A 17,698-nucleotide genomic window follows, 5' to 3' on the forward strand; every position below is an offset into this window, starting at 1 on the left:
CAAGCGCTCAATCTTCTAGCGAAGCACAATACCAGTATGAGGACAGCAGTGTACCAAAATAGATTAGCCTTGGATTACCTTTTGGCAGTAGAGGGAGGTGTATGTGGGAAGTTTAACCTGAGCAATTGCGGTCTTCAAATAGATGACGAAGGGCAAGCAATAGCTGAGCTTACTAGCCATATGGTTAAACTAGCGCATGTGCCTACTCAGGTATGGAAAGGGTACAATCCAAGTAGTTGGTTTGGTATCTGGTATGAGTGGTTTGGAGGGCTTAAGGCAGTGGTAGATGGAGTCCTACTGATTTTAATGTTGTGTCTACTCCTGCCATGTCTTATACCCTTAGTAGTTAGGTCTGTGCAAAGCCTGATAGAAAATATAGCAGAGAGGAAGGCTGCTGCACAGATAATGGCAATTTATAAATATAAGGCTCTAGATCAGGGAGAACCAATGCAGGAAGATGAGTGTTGAAGATTCACATCATAGATAAGTCTGGTCTGGTTCAAGGTAACTTGCGGTGTATGCAAACCAAGGTTAAGTGATGCCTCAAGTAATTGTGAAATATCAAGAGGCATCAAAGGGGGGAATGTGGTGGAATCTCGGTAAAAATAAATTTAGTAGGCCGAGATTACCACGTGGCATGTGTACGTGCATATGCTGACGTATCGATCAGTTGGTTGCACGAGGCAAGATACGATCAGTAGTGTACGGAGCATGTGCAAGAATACAGGATGTAGTATTCCCCTCCTCCATTGTGCTGGACAGGCCATGCGGTCAAGCAGGAAGTTAATTCTTATTTGTATTGATTGGTCAAGAGAATGTGCGGGTGGAGCTTAATATGGGAGGAGTTATGTGCCTATATAAGGAGCCTGCACTATTGTCCGGGGCTCAGAACTTGCTGTATTTTGGTGACACTAGTCCCTCTGAGTCCCGATCGGTGATCCAATAAAGAATCTCTTCCTTCCTGAAGAAACCTGTGTCCATCTCTCTGTGCTTGGCTTCCGTCAGTTTCTCCGGTATCAACACCAGCACAGGCCCTCCCTACTGCACCATACCTACTATACCATATACTAAGCTATACTACACCAGCACAGGCCCTCCCTACTGCACCATACCTACTATACCATATACTAGGCCAGGCATAGGCAACCTTCGGCCCTCCAGATGTTTTGGACTACACCTCCCATGATGCTTTGACAGCAGTATGAGGGTAAGAGCATTATGGGGGATGTAGTCCACAACTTCTGGAGTGCCGAAGGTTGCCTATCCCTGTACTAGGCTATACTACACCAGCACATTTTCAATACAAAAAAAAGCCAAAACATCACAATTTCTGACAGGGTATTAAATTTTTTTAAAGAGACCTGTATAAATGGACACTATAGTCACCAGAACCACTACAGCTTATTATACAGTAGTGTAATGGAGCTCCCTGTACCCCTGGCTGTGTACCTCCGCCAAGGACCGCTTCCTAGTTGGAGCAGGGGATAAACCGCAGCACTTCTGCCGTGACTTGATTGGGGTCCTGGAACCGAATGGGGACTCGCTCTATCCACCCCCAGGCACTGGATGACACTCCGTCCTGGGAGCTCTAATCCTTACAAGGACTTTCCCCATTGAATCCTCCACACTGGAACAGTTATTAAAGAATATCCCTTTCCCCTCCCAGTAACTAGACGACACATTATTCTAGGAGTACAAGCTGCCTAAAATGCATCCAAACATTCAGTATCTCCTCTCTCTGCCTGCAGACACTGAACTTTCCTCAGAGATTCATCGATTCAATTCATCTCTACCCCTGATCTGTCTTCTTGTCAGTCTCAGCCAATCCTATGGGGAAGCATTGTGATTGGATCAGTCGACCACTTCTGATGATGTCAGGAGACAGCTTGTTTTTCTGAGGCAAGCAGCATGCAGAGTTACAGCTTCAGGCTTGAATACAGTAAGATTTTTACTATATTTATGGAGGCAGGAGGGGCCCAGGGGGGCTAGATGGTGGTTTTAACACTATAGGGTCAGGAATAAATGGTTGTGTTCATGACCCTATAGTGATCCTTTAATGTGCGGCATACAGCATAATGTACGGCATAAAGGTTAGTGCACGGTATACAGCTTAATGCACGGTATACAATGAATCTCTATGATGAGATGCTGATTGGCGCAGCATAGAGTTTATCATGATTTAAGATCTCAGCCAGAGAAGCGAAGGGAGGCGTGGCCAGAGCGGCGTGAGATGAAAGGTGAATTACTGTAGCGAGATGGCTGGCCACCTGAAGAGCCCCTTCAGCACTATGGTGTCCTGAATAAATGTCTTCCTGACATTATAGTCTTCCATTAACTGGTTTTCATTTTCTCACCTCGCAGACAAGATGTGCCAGTTTTCCTTGTTCGGGATCCATTCCGGAAACTCCCAGTACGAATGGTTCAAGTCGTGGCTGTGAAAAAAAAAAAAACATCAAAAGTTTGAGGAATTCATTTCTTAATGACCAAAACCATCAGTTAACCTCAACATAACATGTTCACTCAGCAGCTCTCTTGTGACCCCCTAGCGACGCAAGCCTTCCTAGTATACCATATACTAGGCTATACTACACCAGCACAGGCCCTCCCTACTGCACCATACCTACTATACCATATACTAGGCTATACTACACCAGCACATGCCCTCCCTACTGCACCATACCTACTATACCATATACTAGGCTATACTACACCAGCACAGGCCCTCCCTACTGCACCATACCTACTATACCATATACTAGGCTATACTACACCAGCACAGGCCCTCCCTACTGCACCATACCTACTATACCATATACTAGGCTATACTACACCAGCACAGGCCCTCCCTACTACACCATATACTAGGCTATACTACACCAGCACAGACCCTCCCTACTGCACCATACCTACTATACCATATACTAGGCTATACTACACCAGCACAGGCCCTCCCTACTGCACCATACCTACTATACCATATACTAGGCTATACTACACCAGCACAGGCCCTCCCTACTGCACCATACCTACTATACCATATACTAGGCTATACTACACCAGCACAGGCCCTCCCTACTGCACCATACCTACTATACCATATACTAGGCTATACTACACCAGCACATACCATAAGGGGGCAAACTACTATACCAACATCATAACAGCAGAGACCCCCTTACTATTCCATGGTGACTTCCGTAGCTTTCCAGATGGGAGCCATGATTGAGCAATAGAATCCATTCTCTGCAAATCCTCTCAGTGTCGGACTCTCCTTCTGGAAACAAGGCATGACATTATTAGAATGTGTGAGCATTGACGCATAACTCAGAAAGCAAGTGTTGACACCAAACTCATCCTAAAGGATTAATCACCCCATCACCGCACTCGGCCACCTCCCTAGGACCGACATCACCGCACTCGGCCACCTCCCTAGGACCGACGACATCACCGCACCCGGCCACCTCCCTAGGACCGACGACATCACCGCACCCGGCCACCTCCCTAGGGCCGACGACATCACCGCACCCGGCCACCTCCCTAGGGCCGACGACATCACCGCACCCGGCCACCTCCCTAGGGCCGACGACATCACCGCACCCGGCCACCTCCCTAGGGCCGACGACATCACCGCACCCTGCCACCTCCCTAGGGCCGACGACATCACCGCACTCTGCCACCTCCCTAGGGCGGACGACATCACCGCACTCGGCCACCTCCCTAGGGCGGACGACATCACCGCACTCGGCCACCTCCCTAGGGCGGACGACATCACCGCACTCGGCCACCTCCCTAGGGCGGACGACATCACCGCACTCGGCCACCTCCCTAGGGCGGACGACATCACCGCACTCGGCCACCTCCCTAGGGCGGACGACATCACCGCACTCGGCCACCTCCCTAGGGCGGACGACATCACCGCACTCGGCCACCTCCCTAGGGCGGACGACATCACCGCACTCGGCCACCTCCCTAGGGCGGACGACATCACCGCACTCGGCCACCTCCCTAGGGCGGACGACATCACCGCACTCGGCCACCTCTATAGGACAGCAATGCCCCAGTAAACCATTTACTATACGAGTGGAATGCCAATGAAAGGTCCACATGTGACATCTCCCAATGGATATTAAACCATCCATCATATTTATAAGAAACTTTCATTAGAACTTTCCAATGCACTCAGAAAGCATGAGATAATATTACATTTACAGTAAGTGTTAGAACATCCGCTATTTAACGCTCCGTAATTTCCTTTCCCCAACTTGTCCGCACACAGACCTGGAGACAACAGTCATCAAATGTTAACTTCTCACTTTGTAATAGGTTATTACATTTAATGCAATGTAATGATTGGTTTTATATTATTTAAGTACGTGTATATAAATATTTTCTTTTATATTTCACTTTTTATCTAGCTGAGCCACCATTTTGGGTCTGCCTCCACTGTTATATAACCAACTGCTGCTTAACCTAACTTACCTGCTGCAATTGCTCTGTGTAAGCCGGCAGCAGCCAGCAAGTTAGGTTCAGCAGCAGTTAGTTGGATAACAGAGTCTGACCCCAAAAAAGCTGTGGGTTGTACCGATCCGATGCAGTCTCCCCTGGGTGGTGCCAGCTCCTAGTGACTGATCCAACATGCATGGAAATACAACAATGATGTCTATGGAGCCTTTATAGATATCTCAGGAAGATTCAGACGTCATATTCAAAAGATGAAGGCGGTAGTTCTGCTTTTTGTCAAGGTCCCTTCTAACTGGGAATTTCGATGACATTCCAATGCAAAAGCTGAATTATGTATGTTTGTTTTGGGGGGGAGGATGACAGAGCCACTTTATATTTAATGAATCTTAATACATTTTTACAAAAAGAGAATTGCAACTTTCATGGCAGTTTCCACTTAAAATCCAGATTTTTAAGTAATTTGGGCTTTTTTGGAGGTGGGCCTCACATGGACACTTACCTGACAGTGAGTGGCTGTGCTTTTTGTCTTGATCGATTCCAACTCACTGTCTGAGATGTCACTCAGTCTCTCACTTTCAGCCTCTTCATTCTCTGCTGCTTGAAGTACATCCTCCGACACAACAAAATCCTCATCGACCTCCTCCGCTTTCTTCCTCTTACGTCTTCGTTTCACGGGCTCCTCATAGTCCCCTTCTTCTGTACTTGTTGGCTTGGAGGGAGAGGGCACGCCAGACGCAGACCACTCATCTTCCAAGTCTTGCAGATACAGTAAGGCTCTACAAACCAGACAGACAGAGAGGGACAGATACAGTAAGGCTCTACAAACCAGACAGACAGAGAGGGACAGATACAGTAAGGCTCTACAAACCAGACAGACAGAGAGGGACAGATACAGTAAGGCTCTACAAACCAGACAGACAGAGAGGGACAGATACAGTAAGGCTCTACAGACAGACAGACAGCAGTCTCGACAGAGATCCAGCAGTCTCGACAGAGATCCAGCAGTCTCGACAGAGATCCAGCAGTCTCGACAGAGATCCAGCAGTCTCGACAGAGATCCAGCAGTCTCGACAGAGATCCAGCAGTCTCGACAGAGATCCAGCAGTCTCGACAGAGATCCAGCAGTCTCGACAGAGATCCAGCAGTCTCGACAGACAGACAGACAGAGGGCAGATCCAGCAGTCTCGACAGACAGACAGACAGACAGACAGAGGGCAGATCCAGCAGTCTCGACAGACAGACAGACAGACAGAGGGCAGATCCAGCAGTCTCGACCTACAGACAGACAGACAGAGGGCAGATCCAGCAGTCTCGACCGACAGACAGACAGACAGAGGGCAGATCCAGCAGTCTCGACCGACAGACAGACAGAGGGCAGATCCAGCAGTCTCGACCGACAGACAGACAGACAGAGGGCAGGTCCAGCAGTCTCGACCGACAGACAGACAGAAAGAGGGCAGATCCAGCAGTCTCGACAGACAGACAGACAGACAGAGGGCAGATCCAGCAGTCTCGACAGACAGACAGACAGACAGAGGGCAGATCCAGCAGTCTCGACAGACAGAGGGCAGATCCAGCAGTCTCGACAGACAGAGGGCAGATCCAGCAGTCTCGACAGACAGAGGGCAGATCCAGCAGTCTCGACAGACAGAGGGCAGATCCAGCAGTCTCGACAGACAGAGGGCAGATCCAGCAGTCTCGACAGACAGAGGGCAGATCCAGCAGTCTCGACAGACAGAGGGCAGATCCAGCAGTCTCGACAGACAGAGGGCAGATCCAGCAGTCTCGACAGACAGAGGGCAGATCCAGCAGTCTCGACAGACAGAGGGCAGATCCAGCAGTCTCGACAGACAGAGGGCAGATCCAGCAGTCTCGACAGACAGACAGACAGAGGGCAGATCCAGCAGTCTCGACAGACAGACAGACAGAGGGCAGATCCAGCAGTCTCGACAGACAGACAGACAGAGGGCAGATCCAGCAGTCTCGACAGACAGACAGACAGAGGGCAGATCCAGCAGTCTCAACAGACAGACAGACAGACAGAGGGCAGATCCAGCAGTCTCGACAGACAGACAGACAGACAGAGGGCAGATCCAGCAGTCTCGACAGACAGACAGACAGACAGAGGGCAGATCCAGCAGTCTCGACAGACAGACAGACAGACAGAGGGCAGATCCAGCAGTCTCGACAGACAGACAGACAGACAGAGGGCAGATCCAGCAGTCTCGACAGACAGACAGACAGACAGAGGGCAGATCCAGCAGTCTCGACAGACAGACAGACAGAGGGCAGATCCAGCAGTCTCGACAGACAGACAGACAGAGGGCAGATCCAGCAGTCTCGACAGACAGACAGACAGAGGGCAGATCCAGCAGTCTCGACAGACAGACAGACAGACAGAGGGCAGATCCAGCAGTCTCGACAGACAGACAGACAGACAGAGGGCAGATCCAGCAGTCTCGACAGACAGAGGGCAGATCCAGCAGTCTCGACAGACAGAGGGCAGATCCAGCAGTCTCGACAGACAGAGGGCAGATCCAGCAGTCTCGACAGACAGAGGGCAGATCCAGCAGTCTCGACAGACAGACAGACAGACAGACAGACAGAGGGCAGATCCAGCAGTCTCGACAGACAGACAGACAGAGGGCAGATCCAGCAGTCTCGACAGACAGACAGACAGAGGGCAGATCCAGCAGTCTCGACAGACAGACAGACAGACAGAGGGCAGATCCAGCAGTCTCGACAGACAGACAGACAGACAGAGGGCAGATCCAGCAGTCTCGACAGACAGACAGACAGAGGGCAGATCCAGCAGTCTCGACAGACAGACAGACAGAGGGCAGATCCAGCAGTCTCGACAGACAGACAGACAGAGGGCAGATCCAGCAGTCTCGACAGACAGACAGACAGAGGGCAGATCCAGCAGTCTCGACAGACAGACAGACAGACAGAGGGCAGATCCAGCAGTCTCGACAGACAGACAGACAGACAGACAGAGGGCAGATCCAGCAGTCTCGACAGACAGACAGACAGACAGACAGAGGGCAGATCCAGCAGTCTCGACAGACAGACAGACAGACAGACAGAGGGCAGATCCAGCAGTCTCGACAGACAGACAGACAGACAGAGGGCAGATCCAGCAGTCTCGACAGACAGACAGACAGACAGACAGAGGGCAGATCCAGCAGTCTCGACAGACAGACAGACAGACAGAGGGCAGATCCAGCAGTCTCGACCGACAGACAGACAGACAGAGGGCAGGTCCAGCAGTCTCGACCGACAGTCTCGACAGACAGAGGGCAGATCCAGCAGTCTCGACAGACAGACAGACAGACAGAGGGCAGATCCAGCAGTCTCGACAGACAGACAGAGGGCAGATCCAGCAGTCTCGACAGACAGAGGGCAGATCCAGCAGTCTCGACAGACAGAGGGCAGATCCAGCAGTCTCGACAGACAGAGGGCAGATCCAGCAGTCTCGACAGACAGAGGGCAGATCCAGCAGTCTCGACAGACAGAGGGCAGATCCAGCAGTCTCGACAGACAGAGGGCAGATCCAGCAGTCTCGACAGACAGAGGGCAGATCCAGCAGTCTCGACAGACAGAGGGCAGATCCAGCAGTCTCGACAGACAGAGGGCAGATCCAGCAGTCTCGACAGACAGAGGGCAGATCATGCAGTCTCGACAGACAGAGGGCAGATCCAGCAGTCTCGACAGACAGACAGACAGACAGACAGAGGGCAGATCCAGCAGTCTCGACAGACAGAGGGCAGATCCAGCAGTCTCGACAGACAGACAGACAGACAGAGGGCAGATCCAGCAGTCTCGACAGACAGACAGAGGGCAGATCCAGCAGTCTCGACAGACAGACAGACAGACAGAGGGCAGATCCAGCAGTCTCGACAGACAGACAGACAGAGGGCAGATCCAGCAGTCTCGACAGACAGACAGACAGAGGGCAGATCTAGCAGTCTCGACAGACAGACAGACAGACAGAGGGCAGATCCAGCAGTCTCGACAGACAGACAGACAGACAGACAGAGGGCAGATCCAGCAGTCTCGACAGACAGACAGACAGACAGACAGAGGGCAGATCCAGCAGTCTCGACAGACAGACAGACAGACAGACAGAGGGCAGATCCAGCAGTCTCGACAGACAGACAGACAGAGGGCAGATCCAGCAGTCTCGACAGACAGACAGACAGAGGGCAGATCCAGCAGTCTCGACAGACAGACAGACAGAGGGCAGATCCAGCAGTCTCGACAGACAGACAGAGGGCAGATCCAGCAGTCTCGACAGACAGACAGAGGGCAGATCCAGCAGTCTCGACAGACAGAGGGCAGATCCAGCAGTCTCGACAGACAGACAGACAGACAGACAGAGGGCAGATCCAGCAGTCTCGACAGACAGACAGACAGAGGGCAGATCCAGCAGTCTCGACAGACAGAGGGCAGATCCAGCAGTCTCGACAGACAGACAGACAGACAGACAGAGGGCAGATCCAGCAGTCTCGACAGACAGACAGACAGCAGATCCAGCAGTCTCGACAGACAGACAGAGGGCAGATCCAGCAGTCTCGACAGACAGACAGACAGACAGACAGAGGGCAGATCCAGCAGTCTCGACAGACAGACAGACAGACAGACAGAGGGCAGATCCAGCAGTCTCGACAGACAGACAGACAGACAGAGGGCAGATCCAGCAGTCTCGACAGACAGAGGGCAGATCCAGCAGTCTCGACAGACAGAGGGCAGATCCAGCAGTCTCGACAGACAGAGGGCAGATCCAGCAGTCTCGACAGACAGAGGGCAGATCCAGCAGTCTCGACAGACAGAGGGCAGATCCAGCAGTCTCGACAGACAGAGGGCAGATCCAGCAGTCTCGACAGACAGAGGGCAGATCCAGCAGTCTCGACAGACAGAGGGCAGATCCAGCAGTCTCGACAGACAGAGGGCAGATCCAGCAGTCTCGACAGACAGACAGACAGACAGACAGACAGAGGGCAGATCCAGCAGTCTCGACAGACAGACAGACAGAGGGCAGATCCAGCAGTCTCGACAGACAGACAGACAGAGGGCAGATCCAGCAGTCTCAACAGACAGACAGACAGACAGAGGGCAGATCCAGCAGTCTCGACAGACAGACAGACAGACAGAGGGCAGATCCAGCAGTCTCGACAGACAGACAGACAGACAGAGGGCAGATCCAGCAGTCTCGACAGACAGACAGACAGAGGGCAGATCCAGCAGTCTCGACAGACAGACAGACAGACAGAGGGCAGATCCAGCAGTCTCGACAGACAGACAGACAGAGGGCAGATCCAGCAGTCTCGACAGACAGACAGACAGAGGGCAGATCCAGCAGTCTCGACAGACAGACAGACAGAGGGCAGATCCAGCAGTCTCGACAGACAGACAGACAGACAGACAGAGGGCAGATCCAGCAGTCTCGACAGACAGACAGACAGACAGAGGGCAGATCCAGCAGTCTCGACAGACAGACAGACAGACAGACAGAGGGCAGATCCAGCAGTCTCGACAGACAGAGGGCAGATCCAGCAGTCTCGACAGACAGAGGGCAGATCCAGCAGTCTCGACAGACAGAGGGCAGATCCAGCAGTCTCGACAGACAGAGACAGACAGACAGACAGAGGGCAGATCCAGCAGTCTCGACAGACAGACAGACAGAGGGCAGATCCAGCAGTCTCGACAGACAGACAGACAGACAGAGGGCAGATCCAGCAGTCTCGACAGACAGACAGACAGACAGAGGGCAGATCCAGCAGTCTCGACAGACAGACAGACAGACAGAGGGCAGATCCAGCAGTCTCGACAGACAGACAGACAGAGGGCAGATCCAGCAGTCTCGACAGACAGACAGACAGAGGGCAGATCCAGCAGTCTCGACAGACAGACAGACAGACAGAGGGCAGATCCAGCAGTCTCGACAGACAGACAGACAGACAGAGGGCAGATCCAGCAGTCTCGACAGACAGACAGACAGAGGGCAGATCCAGCAGTCTCGACAGACAGACAGACAGACAGAGGGCAGATCCAGCAGTCTCGACAGACAGACAGACAGACAGAGGGCAGATCCAGCAGTCTCGACAGACAGACAGACAGACAGAGGGCAGATCCAGCAGTCTCGACAGACAGACAGACAGACAGACAGACGGCAGATCCAGCAGTCTCGACAGACAGACAGACAGACAGACAGAGGGCAGATCCAGCAGTCTCGACAGACAGACAGACAGACAGACAGAGGGCAGATCCAGCAGTCTCGACAGACAGACAGACAGACAGAGGGCAGATCCAGCAGTCTCGACAGACAGACAGACAGACAGACAGAGGGCAGATCCAGCAGTCTCGACAGACAGACAGACAGACAGACAGAGGGCAGATCCAGCAGTCTCGACAGACAGACAGACAGACAGAGGGCAGATCCAGCAGTCTCGACCGACAGACAGACAGAGAGGGCAGGTCCAGCAGTCTCGACCGACAGTCTCGACAGACAGAGGGCAGATCCAGCAGTCTCGACAGACAGACAGACAGACAGAGGGCAGATCCAGCAGTCTCGACAGACAGACAGACAGACAGAGGGCAGATCCAGCAGTCTCGACAGACAGACAGACAGACAGAGGGCAGATCCAGCAGTCTCGACAGACAGAGGGCAGATCCAGCAGTCTCGACAGACAGAGGGCAGATCCAGCAGTCTCGACAGACAGAGGGCAGATCCAGCAGTCTCGACAGACAGAGGGCAGATCCAGCAGTCTCGACAGACAGAGGGCAGATCCAGCAGTCTCGACAGACAGAGGGCAGATCCAGCAGTCTCGACAGACAGAGGGCAGATCCAGCAGTCTCGACAGACAGAGGGCAGATCCAGCAGTCTCGACAGACAGACAGACAGACAGACAGAGGGCAGATCCAGCAGTCTCGACAGACAGAGGGCAGATCCAGCAGTCTCGACAGACAGAGGGCAGATCCAGCAGTCTCGACAGACAGAGGGCAGATCCAGCAGTCTCGACAGACAGACAGACAGAGGGCAGATCCAGCAGTCTCGACAGACAGACAGACAGACAGAGGGCAGATCCAGCAGTCTCGACAGACAGACAGAGGGCAGATCCAGCAGTCTCGACAGACAGACAGACAGAGGGCAGATCCAGCAGTCTCGACAGACAGACAGACAGAGGGCAGATCCAGCAGTCTCGACAGACAGACAGACAGAGGGCAGATCTAGCAGTCTCGACAGACAGACAGACAGACAGAGGGCAGATCCAGCAGTCTCGACAGACAGACAGACAGACAGACAGAGGGCAGATCCAGCAGTCTCGACAGACAGACAGACAGACAGACAGAGGGCAGATCCAGCAGTCTCGACAGACAGACAGACAGACAGACAGAGGGCAGATCCAGCAGTCTCGACAGACAGACAGACAGAGGGCAGATCCAGCAGTCTCGACAGACAGACAGAGGGCAGATCCAGCAGTCTCGACAGACAGACAGACAGAGGGCAGATCCAGCAGTCTCGACAGACAGACAGAGGGCAGATCCAGCAGTCTCGACAGACAGACAGAGGGCAGATCCAGCAGTCTCGACAGACAGATAGAGGGCAGATCCAGCAGTCTCGACAGACAGAGGGCAGATCCAGCAGTCTCGACAGACAGACAGACAGACAGACAGACAGAGGGCAGATCCAGCAGTCTCGACAGACAGACAGACAGAGGGCAGATCCAGCAGTCTCGACAGACAGACAGACAGAGGGCAGATCCAGCAGTCTCGACAGACAGACAGACAGACAGACAGACAGAGGGCAGATCCAGCAGTCTCGACAGACAGACAGACAGAGGGCAGATCCAGCAGTCTCGACAGACAGACAGACAGACAGACAGAGGGCAGATCCAGCAGTCTCGACAGACAGACAGACAGACAGACAGAGGGCAGATCCAGCAGTCTCGACAGACAGACAGACAGACAGACAGAGGGCAGATCCAGCAGTCTCGACAGACAGACAGACAGACAGAGGGCAGATCCAGCAGTCTCGACAGACAGACAGACAGACAGACAGACAGAGGGCAGATCCAGCAGTCTCGACAGACAGACAGACAGACAGACAGAGGGCAGATCCAGCAGTCTCGACAGACAGACAGACAGACAGAGGGCAGATCCAGCAGTCTCGACAGACAGACAGACAGACAGACAGAGGGCAGATCCAGCAGTCTCGACAGACAGACAGACAGACAGACAGACAGAGGGCAGATCCAGCAGTCTCGACAGACAGACAGACAGACAGACAGAGGGCAGATCCAGCAGTCTCGACAGACAGACAGACAGACAGACAGAGGGCAGATCCAGCAGTCTCGACAGACAGACAGACAGACAGAGGGCAGATCCAGCAGTCTCGACAGACAGACAGACAGACAGACAGAGGGCAGATCCAGCAGTCTCGACAGACAGACAGACAGACAGACAGAGGGCAGATCCAGCAGTCTCGACAGACAGACAGACAGACAGACAGAGGGCAGATCCAGCAGTCTCGACAGACAGACAGACAGACAGACAGAGGGCAGATCCAGCAGTCTCGACAGACAGACAGACAGACAGACAGACAGACAGAGGGCAGATCCAGCAGTCTCGACAGACAGACAGACAGACAGACAGACAGAGGGCAGATCCAGCAGTCTCGACAGACAGACAGACAGACAGACAGAGGGCAGATCCAGCAGTCTCGACAGACAGACAGACAGACAGACAGAGGGCAGATCCAGCAGTCTCGACAGACAGACAGAGGGCAGATCCAGCAGTCTCGACAGACAGACACAGGGCAGATCCAGCAGTCTCGACAGACAGACAGAGGGCAGATCCAGCAGTCTCGACAGACAGACAGACAGACAGACAGAGGGCAGATCCAGCAGTCTCGACAGACAGACAGACAGACAGACAGAGGGCAGATCCAGCAGTCTCGACAGACAGACAGACAGACAGACAGAGGGCAGATCCAGCAGTCTCGACAGACAGACAGACAGACAGACAGAGGGCAGATCCAGCAGTCTCGACAGACAGACAGACAGACAGACAGACAGAGGGCAGATCCAGCAGTCTCGACAGACAGACAGACAGACAGACAGACAGACAGAGGGCAGATCCAGCAGTCTCGACAGACAGACAGACAGACAGACAGACAGAGGGCAGATCCAGCAGTCTCGACAGACAGACAGACAGACAGACAGAGGGCAGATCCAGCAGTCTCGACAGACAGACAGACAGACAGACAGAGGGCAGATCCAGCAGTCTCGACAGACAGACAGAGGGCAGATCCAGCAGTCTCGACAGACAGACACAGGGCAGATCCAGCAGTCTCGACAGACAGACACAGGGCAGATCCAGCAGTCTCGACAGACAGACAGAGGGCAGATCCAGCAGTCTCGACAGACAGACACAGGGCAGATCCAGCAGTCTCGACAGACAGACAGAGGGCAGATCCAGCAGTCTCGACAGACAGACAGAGGGCAGATCCAGCAGTCTCGACAGACAGACAGAGGGCAGATCCAGCAGTCTCGACAGACAGACAGACAGACAGACAGACAGACAGAGGGCAGATCCAGCAGTCTCGACAGACAGACAGACAGACAGACAGACAGAGGGCAGATCCAGCAGTCTCGACAGACAGACAGACAGACAGACAGACAGAGGGCAGATCCAGCAGTCTCGACAGACAGACAGACAGACAGAGGGCAGATCCAGCAGTCTCGACAGACAGACAGACAGACAGAGGGCAGATCCAGCAGTCTCGACAGACAGACAGACAGACAGACAGAGGGCAGATCCAGCAGTCTCGACAGACAGACAGACAGAGGGCAGATCCAGCAGTCTCGACAGACAGACAGACAGACAGACAGAGGGCAGATCCAGCAGTCTCGACAGACAGACAGACAGAGGGCAGATCCAGCAGTCTCGACAGACAGACAGACAGACAGACACAGGGCAGATCCAGCAGTCTCGACAGACAGACAGAGGGCAGATCCAGCAGTCTCGACAGACAGACAGAGGGCAGATCCAGCAGTCTCGACAGACAGACAGAGGGCAGATCCAGCAGTCTCGACAGACAGACAGACAGAGGGCAGATCCAGCAGTCTCGACAGACAGACAGAGGGCAGATCCAGCAGTCTCGACAGACAGACAGAGGGCAGATCCAGCAGTCTCGACAGACAGAGGGCAGATCCAGCAGTCTCGACAGACAGACAGACAGACAGACAGAGGGCAGATCCAGCAGTCTCGACAGACAGACAGACAGACAGACAGAGGGCAGATCCAGCAGTCTCGACAGACAGACAGACAGAGGGCAGATCCAGCAGTCTCGACAGACAGAGGGCAGATCCAGCAGTCTCGACAGACAGACAGACAGACAGACAGAGGGCAGATCCAGCAGTCTCGACAGACAGACAGACAGACAGACAGAGGGCAGATCCAGCAGTCTCGACAGACAGACAGACAGACAGACAGAGGGCAGATCCAGCAGTCTCGACAGACAGACAGAGGGCAGATCCAGCAGTCTCGACAGACAGACAGACAGACAGACAGAGGGCAGATCCAGCAGTCTCGACAGACAGACAGACAGACAGACAGAGGGCAGATCCAGCAGTCTCGACAGACAGACAGACAGACAGACAGACAGAGGGCAGATCCAGCAGTCTCGACAGACAGACAGACAGACAGACAGACAGACAGAGGGCAGATCCAGCAGTCTCGACAGACAGACAGACAGAGGGCAGATCCAGCAGTCTCGACAGACAGACAGAGGGCAGATCCAGCAGTCTCGACAGACAGACAGAGGGCAGATCCAGCAGTCTCGACAGACAGAGGGCAGATCCAGCAGTCTCGACAGACAGACAGACAGACAGACAGAGGGCAGATCCAGCAGTCTCGACAGACAGACAGACAGACAGACAGAGGGCAGATCCAGCAGTCTCGACAGACAGACAGACAGAGGGCAGATCCAGCAGTCTCGACAGACAGAGGGCAGATCCAGCAGTCTCGACAGACAGACAGACAGACAGACAGAGGGCAGATCCAGCAGTCTCGACAGACAGACAGACAGACAGACAGAGGGCAGATCCAGCAGTCTCGACAGACAGACAGACAGACAGACAGAGGGCAGATCCAGCAGTCTCGACAGACAGACAGAGGGCAGATCCAGCAGTCTCGACAGACAGACAGACAGACAGAGGGCAGATCCAGCAGTCTCGACAGACAGACAGACAGACAGACAGAGGGCAGATCCAGCAGTCTCGACAGACAGACAGACAGACAGACAGACAGACAGAGGGCAGATCCAGCAGTCTCGACAGACAGACAGACAGACAGACAGACAGAGGGCAGATCCAGCAGTCTCGACAGACAGACAGACAGACAGACAGACAGAGGGCAGATCCAGCAGTCTCGACAGACAGACAGACAGACAGACAGAGGGCAGATCCAGCAGTCTCGACAGACAGACAGACAGACAGACAGAGGGCAGATCCAGCAGTCTCGACAGACAGACAGACAGACAGACAGAGGGCAGATCCAGCAGTCTCGACAGACAGACAGACAGACAGACAGAGGGCAGATCCAGCAGTCTCGACAGACAGACAGACAGACAGACAGAGGGCAGATCCAGCAGTCTCGACAGACAGACAGACAGACAGACAGAGGGCAGATCCAGCAGTCTCGACAGACAGACAGACAGACAGAGGGCAGATCCAGCAGTCTCGACAGACAGACAGACAGACAGACAGAGGGCAGATCCAGCAGTCTCGACAGACAGACAGACAGACAGACAGACAGAGGGCAGATCCAGCAGTCTCGACAGACAGACAGACAGACAGAGGGCAGATCCAGCAGTCGACAGACAGACAGACAGACAGACAGACAGACAGAGGGCAGATCCAGCAGTCTCGACAGACAGACAGACAGACAGACAGAGGGCAGATCCAGCAGTCTCGACAGACAGACAGACAGACAGACAGAGGGCAGATCCAGCAGTCTCGACAGACAGACAGACAGACAGACAGAGGGCAGATCCAGCAGTCTCGACAGACAGACAGACAGACAGACAGAGGGCAGATCCAGCAGTCTCGACAGACAGACAGACAGACAGACAGAGGGCAGATCCAGCAGTCTCGACAGACAGACAGAGGGCAGATCCAGCAGTCTCGACAGACAGACAGAGGGCAGATCCAGCAGTCTCGACAGACAGACAGAGGGCAGATCCAGCAGTCTCGACAGACAGACAGAGGGCAGATCCAGCCGTCTCGACAGACAGACAGAGGGCAGATCCAGCCGTCTCGACAGACAGACAGAGGGCAGATCCAGCCGTCTCGACAGACAGACAGAGGGCAGATCCAGCCGTCTCGACAGACAGACAGAGGGCAGATCCAGCCGTCTCGACAGACAGACAGAGGGCAGATCCAGCCGTCTCGACAGACAGACAGAGGGCAGATCCAGCCGTCTCGACAGACAGACAGAGGGCAGATCCAGCAGTCTCGACAGACAGACAGAGGGCAGATCCAGCAGTCTCGACAGACAGACAGAGGGCAGATCCAGCAGTCTCGACAGACAGACAGAGGGCAGATCCAGCAGTCTCGACAGACAGACAGAGGGCAGATCCAGCAGTCTCGACAGACAGACAGAGGGCAGATCCAGCAGTCTCGACAGACAGACAGAGGGCAGATCCAGCAGTCTCGACAGACAGACAGAGGGCAGATCCAGCAGTCTCGACAGACAGACAGAGGGCAGATCCAGCAGTCTCGACAGACAGACAGAGGGCAGATCCAGCAGTCTCGACAGACAGACAGAGGGCAGATCCAGCAGTCTCGACAGACAGACAGAGGGCAGATCCAGCAGTCTCGACAGACAGACAGAGGGCAGATCCAGCAGTCTCGACAGACAGACAGAGGGCAGATCCAGCAGTCTCGACAGACAGACAGAGGGCAGATCCAGCAGTCTCGACAGACAGACAGAGGGCAGATCCAGCAGTCTCGACAGACAGACAGAGGGCAGATCCAGCAGTCTCGACAGACAGACAGAGGGCAGATCCAGCAGTCTCGACAGACAGACAGACGGCAGATCCAGCAGTCTCGACAGACAGACAGACAGAGGGCAGATCCAGCAGTCTCGACAGACAGACAGAGGGCAGATCCAGCAGTCTCGACAGACAGACAGAGGGCAGATCCAGCAGTCTCGACAGACAGACAGAGGGCAG

General features: G+C 53.9%; 1 protein-coding gene across 1 annotated transcript in view; it reads right to left on the bottom strand.

Moving 5' to 3' along the window:
- GTF3C2 (general transcription factor IIIC subunit 2) overlaps positions 1 to 17,698 on the bottom strand; it is a 118,716-nt gene that overhangs the window by 82,642 nt on the left and 18,376 nt on the right. The window contains exons 4-6 of the mRNA XM_063441884.1: positions 4,961 to 5,237; positions 3,180 to 3,274; positions 2,355 to 2,432 (exon numbers count right to left, since the gene is read on the bottom strand). Coding sequence (XP_063297954.1) covers positions 2,355 to 2,432; positions 3,180 to 3,274; positions 4,961 to 5,237 — 450 coding nt within the window. The remainder of the gene's footprint in view (positions 1 to 2,354; positions 2,433 to 3,179; positions 3,275 to 4,960; positions 5,238 to 17,698) is intronic.

This window comes from Pelobates fuscus, chromosome 2 (genome assembly GCF_036172605.1).
Source record: "Pelobates fuscus isolate aPelFus1 chromosome 2, aPelFus1.pri, whole genome shotgun sequence".
NCBI lineage: Eukaryota > Metazoa > Chordata > Amphibia > Anura > Pelobatidae > Pelobates > Pelobates fuscus.